At 44.9% G+C, this 10,339-nt stretch overlaps 1 protein-coding gene across 2 annotated transcripts in view; it reads left to right on the top strand.

Moving 5' to 3' along the window:
• Positions 4,838-10,339, top strand: part of LOC110395403 (calpain-13-like) — a 34,190-nt gene continuing 28,688 nt past the window's right edge. For both annotated transcript variants that reach the window (XM_021389736.1, XM_021389735.1), the window contains exons 1-3: positions 4,838-5,263; positions 9,309-9,378; positions 10,212-10,330. In XM_021389736.1, the coding sequence (XP_021245411.1) occupies positions 4,985-5,263; positions 9,309-9,378; positions 10,212-10,330 (468 nt within the window). In that variant the 5' untranslated portion in view covers positions 4,838-4,984. The remainder of the gene's footprint in view (positions 5,264-9,308; positions 9,379-10,211; positions 10,331-10,339) is intronic.

Raw genomic sequence — 10,339 nt, 5'->3', positions numbered from 1 at the left:
TTTACTGTGATCTACACAGATGCATTTCCTGTTGGAGTGTGCTGAATGTTGAGATCTCACATGGAAATGAGAGACCTAAAATGAGAGTAGGCAGGATGCAGTACCCAGCTTTTAAAAATCCAAGTCTGGAGATCCACAGACCTCAATGAAACGCTGATGAAGAGGCCGAGAGGCCGTTTTTGTGAGTGTTTTCATGTTCTCATCTTCCCAAGCTTCTGTGGACCAGCTGCTATGGGAAGTGTTGGCATCCCAGCCCAAAGAGACTGCAGTCCAAGCAGTAGGCATTTCTGAGCTCAGGACATTGTTATTTTGGGTAAGGAAGGAGTGATATACTGGTATGTTTTTCTGTTAAGCCTCAAGCTAAGCTTTGGGTACATTCAGTGCAGAGCAACTGCTCTTGATAAATTAGTGGTGATAGCTTGAAAAAGAGAGGGTAATTTCTTGGTTTAGTTATCTAACCTGCTGTGCATACGCAGCCGTAACCTGGGCTTGCTAGCTCAGGTGTTGCAGCAGTGGTACGTTAACATAGTTGCACTTAACATAGTGTTCTCTTGCAGTGAGCTAATCATGCAGGCCCTCAGGCAGCCTTTGCAACCACCATGGACTTCTGTGCTGCTGCTGTTGTGTTCCTCGTGGGGGTGGCCAAGCAGGCCTGAAGCCAGGCTCATTGCTATTCCATTAGCTGCAGCTTCAGAAGAAGAAACAAAGGGATATTTATGCGGGAAGGGACCTCAGGAACTCTTCAAGTCCCATTCCTGCTCAAAACCAGGTCTGATTTGGAGGAGATTGCTCATGGCCTCATCTACCTGAAATCTCCATGGGTTGGAGATGCCCCAGCCTCCTTAGGCAGCTGTTCCAGGGCTGAACCATCCTGAAGTTGTTTTTGTTTTTTCTCTCTGATCATGTGTTGATTCCTTTGCTGTCACTGGTGTCCTTTCCCTCTGCTCTTCTGCTGCCCCTTTAAGAAGAGTCTGGCTCCAGCTGGTCCCTGAGGACCCTTTATAAAGAGGTGACTGCAATGAAATCTATTTCTCCCAGCTGAGCAGCTTGACTTTCAGCCTCTCCTCTGCTGCCAGCAGCATCTCTGACCATCCTGGTGGGCTTCTGTGGGACTTACTGTGCTTTCAGAGCCAGTCTTACATTGGACAGCCCCAAACTGGACACATTACTGCAAGAATGGACACAAAAGCACTGTGCAGAGGGCAAGGATCCCCTTGACCCCTGGCTATGCTCCAGCTCATGCAGTTCAGGATGCTCTCTGCTTCTTAATGTAAGAGCATATTGCTGGCTCATTTTTAACTTGCTGTCAAACAAGACACCGAAGGCCTTTTCTTCAAAAATGGGTTTATAGGATGTAGGAATACACTTAGGATTGCTGCCAAGCAATGTGTCCTGGAGAATATGCTGCACAGCATTCCTCTGGCTTTTAGGCTCCTTTAGATTCAGTTTCACCTCCTTGAAATGAAGAACATTCCCCCTTCCCATATAATTCATAGGATCATAGAATATCCTGAGTTGGAAGGACTGTTGAGTCCCGCTCTGGGCTCCACATAACATCACCCACGGCTCTGATAGCGTGTCGCTTGGTGAGTCCTGCCAACCTATGCCCAGTGTCACTGCTGCGTTTCCTGGTTCGAGGAAGAAAGCGGAGAACATGGAATTGTCGGGTGTGCAAAATAATCTTGTTTTCCTGTAAGAGTAGCTGCATCTGAAACCGCAGTAAGCCCTGGGAAACTAGACTGCCAACTTATATACGTACGTAGAGAATTAATTGTGTCTAGTAGAAGAAGTGTATTTGTGTGTGTGTGTGTGTATACACATGGTATCTGTATGAAACGCCTGTGTCGTATTGTTTGGTTTTGGCCTTGAACTTGGATTCACCCTGGTTGTGTTTGCTAAAGGCAGGGCAAAAGCTGCCCTATAAAGGAGCCCTGGGGTAATCGCAGCCCATCTGTCGCTCTCTTGGATGTGGCTGAAGGGTTCTACTGGAGGCACTGCAGGTAAAACAGCACTTTGCTATTTTACTTCGTATAAGATAAAACAGGCGAAATGCAAGGAATAGTGCTGGAAAAGCACCACAGTAGCACTGAGAGGGATTTGTCTTTGGGAGACAGAATAAGTTAGTGTCCCTGTCCTTAATGCTGCATGGAGGGAAAGAAAAAAATGAATTTGCCATCCTACAAAATGCCTAGCAGTAAAACAGCAAGTTGTCAGAAGTAATCAGATCAGGTGGGAGCAGAGATCCTCAGAGGAGGAGGACTCTATAGTTACTATATGCTGCTGCTAAATGAGGCAGAAAAAAGGTAACTGGAAGTGTCCTTATGCTATGTAGGAAAATAAATAGCCAGAAAGAAGTACTTCATAGACTAGTTGGTGCAGAAGGACATATCATATACTACAGGGAAAGCAATCTATAGGAGGGTTGCCCATGCGCCTCACTTTGGTCTTGAATTTTTTGGGGGGAGGTGGGGTGGTGCTCATGGCTTCTCTATGCTGTCTGTCCGTCAGGGAGTTTGGGACACCCAAGTTCAGGTCCCTGTTCTCCCTGTACAGTTGGCTGTCACTGAGGGCAATCTGCTGAGAACCAGCACACTCTCATTTGTTTTTACTCTGAGTGCAAGGCGAGCTAATAAACCCCCGCTTTCCTTCATTATAAGGCCATTTTGGAACTGATTCCCTGAAGTTTTTACAGTACCTCAAATACATGAGTGACAGGGTCTTAAAGGGAAAGAGCACTTGCCCTGCTGTAGCATGTATTGAATACTATGTGTGAGATTACATTACACATTGACATTTTGGAGTGCTTGAGAGGGGACAGGAGAAGAAGGGCTGCCAGCCTTTTGGCTTTTCTGGGATTCTTCATAGTGCCTGATGCAAATTCAGCAGTCTTCCCAATGTACAGAAACCCAACTGAGCCAACATGTATCAGAAATGTTCTGGAAAAAATTGATGGAGAGGAGAAGGTGGATAACTCAGTGATGAAGCTAATTGCTTATTTCCACTTCCTACTCAATGAAAACTATCAGAAGCCATTGAAGGAAATAACGCGTGTACTCTGACATAAATCTTTGTGCAAAGTGTAATTAGCTGTCAGTAGCATTTGCCACCGCTGAGTTCCTGATTATAACAGTGGCTTGACATCTTTTGTGAATGAACGCAGGAGGGTGAAGAGATGTACCCTCTGCTGGTGGTTTTGAAGTTGTTTAATGCAGAAAACAGTGGATCCTTGGGGTTCCTGGGCTAGTTTCCTCCCTCCATGTGTCTCAGGACAGGGAACAGTCCAAGGGCCAAGCGCTGCATTGCGGCTTTGTCCCTTTGTAGTCTTTCTATGTCCGAGTTCAGTAACTGTAAGGTTTTCTCCAGCCAGGCAGGCAACATTCTGCTTTAAAAGCTGCTGTGATCTCTGCCGTTGCTGTTGCACTTGTGGAAGCCAAGTGAAAAGGACGTGTGGCCAGGGGTGGCTGACGGGGAGCATGGTGCTAGCTGGGTAGGACTGGCCCCATCAGAGAGAGAGCTTGTGCCTCTGAGCACATGTACACCCAGATACAGTGCTAAGAAAGTTATTCTTGGAAGGCCGAAAGTAGTTAAACGTATTATTTTCTCCAATCTGGTTGCCAAATTATTCCGGATATGTTAAGCAACGTAATTAAACACACACAGACATACGCTAAAAACTCGTGTTCTTTGTCAGAAGAGAGGGAGCACGTGTCAGCTCCAGCCTTCAAGCTCTGTTAGTTTTAATTTGAGTTTTGGAATTAGTAATCAGTTTTGCTGGAACACTGTTGCAGGAAATAGATCTTCACATGCATGGGGCTTGGGCACAGATTCAAATGAGTATTTGTTAAGAAGGAGCCATTCGCTTGTCATGTTATGGTACATTACATGAGATTTATTTCCATTGTATGAAAAAATGCAAGCCCAAGGGGAATGTTCTCGCATCTTGTTGGCCAAGGGTGATTTCTGAATTCTACATGACTTTTTTTTTTTTGTGAGGCTTTTAATTAAGATAATAGAACACAAAACCTCCTTGCTTTTCTGTGCTGTAGTTACAATACCAGAAGGCCAAGGGACTTGAAGCACCAAGATGGGTGATGGCACTAAGTGTGGGGTGAGGGGTCTGTGTCATACCTACACTGGGGCTGTTCTGGGCTCAAGAAATCCAAGGCTTAGCACTTACTGGAAACTTCTGCTCTCTTTGTACTGCACCAGCAACACACCAGATCCATAAATCCATTTGCTTGATAGGAAGGTGCCCTTTTACCTACTAAAAGAATTTTTTTAAATGACAACATCCAGTGACTTGAAACTGAAACTAAACAGCAGGCTAGATGTTAGCACAGCAAAGTTAATTAAAGGAGGAGGATGCCTCGCCCAGGGCAGGTGGTAGATTTTCCAGTGCTAACTGTTAAGTCCGTCTGGTGTAGAATTTCACCGTATGTGAGAAATGTCCACTTCTTCTAAGTGAAAGCATTTAAAAAAGAGGGATTCAAACGTGCTTCAGCAGTGGATGCCATGCAATGACTTGCCAGTCATGACCTGCCACTCAGAGGGAGTGACTGTCAAGCACTCAGTTGTTGAAATGAAATAAATAGCTCAAAAGACGCCCTGGGCATGGGATTTGCAATGAATGGCCAGGAGAGTGCTGGATTCCACTGACCAGGCTGCTCATGCTGTCTTCTTCCTCCTGAGCCTGCTGCTCCGGCTCCATCCTATAGCCCATGCTCCCGTGTGCTGCAGATGTACCTCAACAGTGACACAGCTCGCTAACAGCTTTGTCCTCTCTGTCCTCAGGGAAGACTCAAAAATTGAATTTGTAGCAATGACAGCACTGGTTTAAGATAAACTGGTTGGGATTTGCCTATTCCTCTTTCCCCGGGCGTTTCCAGCTAATAAGGATTTTGTCACTCTGCTTTGCGCGCTCCAGCATCGTCTTGTGGGGGGTTTCCCACTTGCTCCCAGGGCACCACTTCAGATTGGATAACTAATGGCTGTCTGTGTCTCTCCTCCTTCACAGGAGAGGGGCACAATGCTCAACCTCAGCTCGGCTCTGAGGTTGGAGCAAGGCATGCAAACAGCAGGGGCAACAGGAAGCCTCCAGAACCTGAGGAAATTTAATGATCAGGACTTTGAGCACCTGCGATCCCTGTGTCTGAGCCAAGGCCTGTTGTTTGAGGATGACACCTTCCCTGCTGATATCAGCTCCATCGGACTCAACCTGCTCCCAAAGGATGAGCTGCAGCAAATAGAGTGGAGGAGGCCAAGGGTGAGTTTTGCCAGCCAAGGTGTTTTGTGTCACTGCTGCTGGTGAGAGGTGCTGATGCCTTCATTCTAGGGGAAAGAGGGCTGTGCTAAGTGGGGAAACAGAGCACTGGGAATGCAACACTGAAAGAAGGCATCCTTGTTGTGGGACATGTGGAAGGAAGTTGACCTGTTTACAGCATCTTCTTCTGTGTCCAGCATGAACTGCCCTTTGCAGACCAGGGCAGCAAGGAGTGGGATGCTGTAAACACCTGAGCAAGCAGGGAGGCTTGCAAGCAGCCCATGGAAGGGACCATACATTCTATGCATGCCCTGATTGCTTGGGTGGGAGCTGAACAACTCTTTTGTTGAGGTTCTTTTGTCTTCGCCAGGTCCTGGGGCTCACCAGCTGCCCTTCCCAGTCTGCTCCTGGTCTTGCCTCTCTTCCAAAAACCTTCCTCAATTTAAATTGCATTTAACTAAGTAGTGGCGTGAAATCAGTTGAGATTTTCTCTTCTTGTCTGTTAGATGTGTAGATTCTGACACTCCAGTATGACGAACTCACATGGCTACACCCATAGTCACAGCTTTGTATGGGTTACAAAGCCAGAAGCTTTCAGTATCTGTCTCAGTAAGAGTGATGTCCAGCTCTGTGGATTAGCATTTGTAACATTAATGTTGTCACTGTGTACGTTTCTGTCTGTGAACCTTACTAGAATTCATGCTCCCATTTGATCTGCTTCTAGATGACTCTCAAATTCTACTGAAGATCTCTCATTTCTGTAATCTAAGCCACTGATTCAGCAATACCTCTTTGAAAGTTCCCTGTCCAGGTTTAACAGGCTATTCCTCGATGCTAAAAATAGTAATAATAGTCATAATAATAATTCTGGAAATGTATCTGTGACAAAAATGGCATCTCAGGCCTATTAGTTTCTTAGCTTCCATCTTCTGAGTCACACAGGGTTTTGTTACTTAAGTAGCAAATAGCTCTGATATAGCAGTTGAGCAACAGTGCTCTATTTTACCTTGTACATTGTCAAGAGTATGGCCAGTTATGTTCAGAGCTTGAAGTCTTCATATCTGGGGGTAATTATAAAACAGGAGGAAAACAGAGTGATTTTCACGCAGCAGTAGTCAGTGGTAACAGAACCAACTTGTTTCGACCTGAAAAGTGAGCTGATTTGGGATAGGAGTTCCTGGAGGGGTAGTACATCAGGAGCAGCTAGACAGCATTTGAAATGCCCCTTTTCTGAACTGTGCAGTAGTTGTAGTTTTCCATTCGATGGGAATCGCTCCAGACCATGTTTTCAACACCAAGCTCTCATGGTAGAGAATTTTGCATGCGATGCTTCAAGCATTAATCATCCTTTAGCTAAGACTTGGGAGACACCAGACTACTGCAGTTAGAATCTAAGTAATATTGGGGAAAACAATACAGTTTCAGACAATGCTTGTCTTATGGGACTCACTACTTAAATAATTTAAGTCATAGAAGTTTCATTATTTGATACAGTCACTTCACAAAAGTGCTCGCTCACAGTTGACCTCTCCTCCTCTGCCCTCTGCAGAGTAAGTGCGGACCTCTTTTAGGAACAGAATGCTTATCCTAATTCTACACTGCTTTGGGTGATGCTTTGTTTATTGGCACTTCATTTAATTCCCAGAGATTTCCTGGAAATAGCATCGACATTAAAGAAATCTGAACATAGAAACTGAAAAAACAAAAAGTGTTTTGGAATTAGGATCTTTCCACACAGCTAAGCTGAGCTGGAGTTCCTACTGCATCAGTCTTGGCCTATCTGTAGCCAGAGGGGAGAAAAAGACAACTTCTATTCAGACAAGCAACCAGATGGTAGCTTGGAGTTAACCTAAAACATTAGCTCTAATGACACGGGGGAGGGATGCAGGAACACCTATCAAATGAAAGGAAATTAAAATTGAGTAAACAAACATACACAGTCATGTGAGCTGCTTTAAGCAAATTATGGAAATGTGCAGTTCCCTTATTTCCTGTTCAGTATTTTTCCTTTCAAAGTCTTGAGGTTGTCCCGTATTTACCTCCTTTGTTTGCAGCTGCCATTGCGTTTTAGTGCTGAACTACGCAAAGGAGTTGCAGGTGAAATCTGAATGGGTTCCTGCCTCTGGTGATGGTTGTCCTCCAGCAGGGCTTTCCTCTCACACTGATGGCCTCCCATCTGCACAGTCCAAGCACGCCCCATCCCTGTTGTGACAGACAGCTGGGACAGTTTTTTGGAGCCACTGAGGCATTTGTGCTGAAAAGATGTGAACAGGAACTGAGTTATCCTGCTGCAAAGCAAGGAATTGCGTTCTGATGGTGCAGGCAAACCCCTTAAGATCTGTCTGGCTTTTCATCTCCAAGAGAATATCAAAGGAAAGCAGAATAAGAGTAAAAAAAAAAAGGAGGGGAAATGGGGGGGGAGGGGGGAGAAGAGACAGATTCAAAGATGGGAATCCTGATTTTGTGTTAAACACAAAACTGTTGATAAAGCCTCCAGCCAAGAGAGTCCTTTGGCCCCCAGTGGATGGAAGATGTCTGGATGTATGCAGGAGGAGCATTAGGAGGAGCAACTGAGCTTGCTTTTCACCAACATGTCAGAGACAGCATTGCAACAGGCAGAGCTTTGGTCTGAGCCAGCACAGCTCATTCTGTGTTCTGCCTTCCCGTGTTAGTCTGACTGGTCTATTTTTGTGCTGGCTATTCTGTGGAGGTTTCCTGTGGATTCAGATGTGTGACATCAGTGTATGCCTGACCCCTCCTCAACACAGAGCCTGGGAGATCCCTCAGCATGGGGAACAGTGGTAGCAGCTTTGCCTCTTAATCCAGAGCAACACTGTGACAGGCACAGCAGTGATGCTGAATTAAGATATGTCCAGCTGCGAAGAGAGTTTGGCTTCCAAACAGCAGCAGTCTTTTTATTATTCTTCGCTTCCACAACACTAATAAGCCAAAAATAAAATATATCTTCTTCAGAGTTAAAGTTACAGCAGCAGCTCAAGCTGCTGCTCCTGAGGAAGGACTCCAAGCAAAGAAATCCCCAGGCAGTTATGCCCTTACACTCTACATTCCTAACCCCTCACCTGGCAGTCCAATAGTGCCAATAGTTGGAAGTCTGTCTGCTCTGGATTGGTTCCATTCATTGCCTCTAGGTGAGCTGTTTTCTCTTGTCTTCAGGGCTGTATGATCTGCTGATGGTTGCAGTCTGTCAAATATAGTCTTTCTTAGTTTCTCATTTTCCAGTTGGAGCTGGCTCTGTAGCCTTCCTTATTTGTAGATGGGTAAGAGCTCATCAGCCTTTGGTCTTAAGTAGCTAAATTAGTTGAAGCCTGTGTTAAGCAGTTTCTATGCAATGTTCATTTATACAGGTATATACCAAATTGCACAACACTGAAAAGGAAGAGTCCTGGGGAAAATGCTACAAGGCCTCATAATAGTTTTTCATGAAACACAGCAATCTTTCTAGAAATATAAATCTAGTATCTGTATTTATCATGCAATTTGAGTGCTAGGGAATTGTAAAGTCTGCATATCAATGTGCAAAGTAACTAGGCACATAGTTATGTTTTGCAACACTAGACAATAGTTCCTGATGTTTTATGACCACTGTATTTCCTTGGAAGAAAGAGGAGCTAATTGGAGACTTCCTTTCCTTCTGCTTGAGAAAGGCTAGATTTCTGAAGTGCTGCTCTCATCATAAATACAGAGTAGGCTAGAATAGAAGAATAGTTCAGTTGGAAGGGATGTACAGAAGTCATTAGGTCCAGCTGCCTGACCACCTCAGGGCTAACCAAAAGTTAAAGCACATTAATGAGGACATTATCCAAATGCCTCTTGATCTCTGACAGCCATGGGGCATTCACCACCTCACTAGGAATCCAGTTCCATGAAAACTGCATGGTTTGGCAGCTGGGCACAGAGCCCTCAGAAAGATATTTGTAGCATTAGACAAACCCAAATGAAAAGCCGATAATGGGCTTGGAAAGGGGCAGAAGCTTGTGGCTGGCAAGGCTGGGCACCCACACTTCTCTTGGCATTTTCTTTCTTTCAGGAGCTTCTGAGAAACCCCTGTTTGATAATGGATGGAGTTAGCAGATTTGATATTATTCAAGGAGAAATAGGTAAGTTTATTCCTGCTTTGGAAAAGATTGGCAGAGAGCGAGAACGTGTGCTTGCTTTGTGATATTCTGAGTTCTTGGTGGAAGGGCATGAATCGTGGTAACTTCAGTGAACAGTTAATACAGTTCACTCCAGACTGCTGCAAGTCCTCACACAATTTATTGGAGATACCTAACAGGATTCCCAAATGCAGTAGCTGCTGCTTTAGTATACATGGCACCTGCCCTCTACATATGAGGACAAGATCCAAATGAGAACAGGCAGAAACTTTGAATTCAAGGGTCAAGTACAGTTATTGGGTGAGTAGGTAGAGCTCTGATACGTATTTCATCCTAACATCTCCATCTGGTCACTCTTATTGATTTGCGTTGTTTTCTTTTCCTGTGGTAATTCTGTCCATCTTCTACAACAGTCAGCCAGATACGTGTCTCATCTGCTGTCAGTTCCATCTTTTTCTCCCAGCTCATAATCATGTTTATCTTTGGGAGCAGCTCTGCTCCCATACTGTAAGAATTGTCTTCCCATTTCTCACTCCACTGGGAAGTTGGAAGATTTTCTAAGCCACTTTCTAGACTGCAGATCTCAACATGACCACAAAAGAGGAGTATGAAAGTAGCCAAGGATGGCTACATGGCATCAGGGCTCCCATGGGACATTGCTGGTGAATGCTGGGTTGTGTTGCGCTGTTTTTGAAGGAGAGAAGGAAGACAGAAGAATGCTGGCTTCTTTTAATAAGCTGCTTCTTAGATGTCTAAGTCTGTTCTTCTAAGGAGTTAGTTACAGTCCACAACAGTGAGTAACTTACTGAATGTACTGGATTCTTCCCTTCCTCGAGGTGACTGCTGGATGCTGGCTGCCCTGGGCTCCCTGACAATGCAGAAGCGATTTTTGGAAAATGTTTTACCAAAGGACCAAGGATTCCAGAGTGATTATGCTGGGATTTTCCATTTTCGGGTATGTAAT

This window comes from Numida meleagris, chromosome 3, assembly GCF_002078875.1.
Source record: "Numida meleagris isolate 19003 breed g44 Domestic line chromosome 3, NumMel1.0, whole genome shotgun sequence".
NCBI lineage: Eukaryota > Metazoa > Chordata > Aves > Galliformes > Numididae > Numida > Numida meleagris.
Note: the sequence above shows the minus strand (reverse complement) of the source record. Positions and strands in the feature narration are given on the sequence as shown.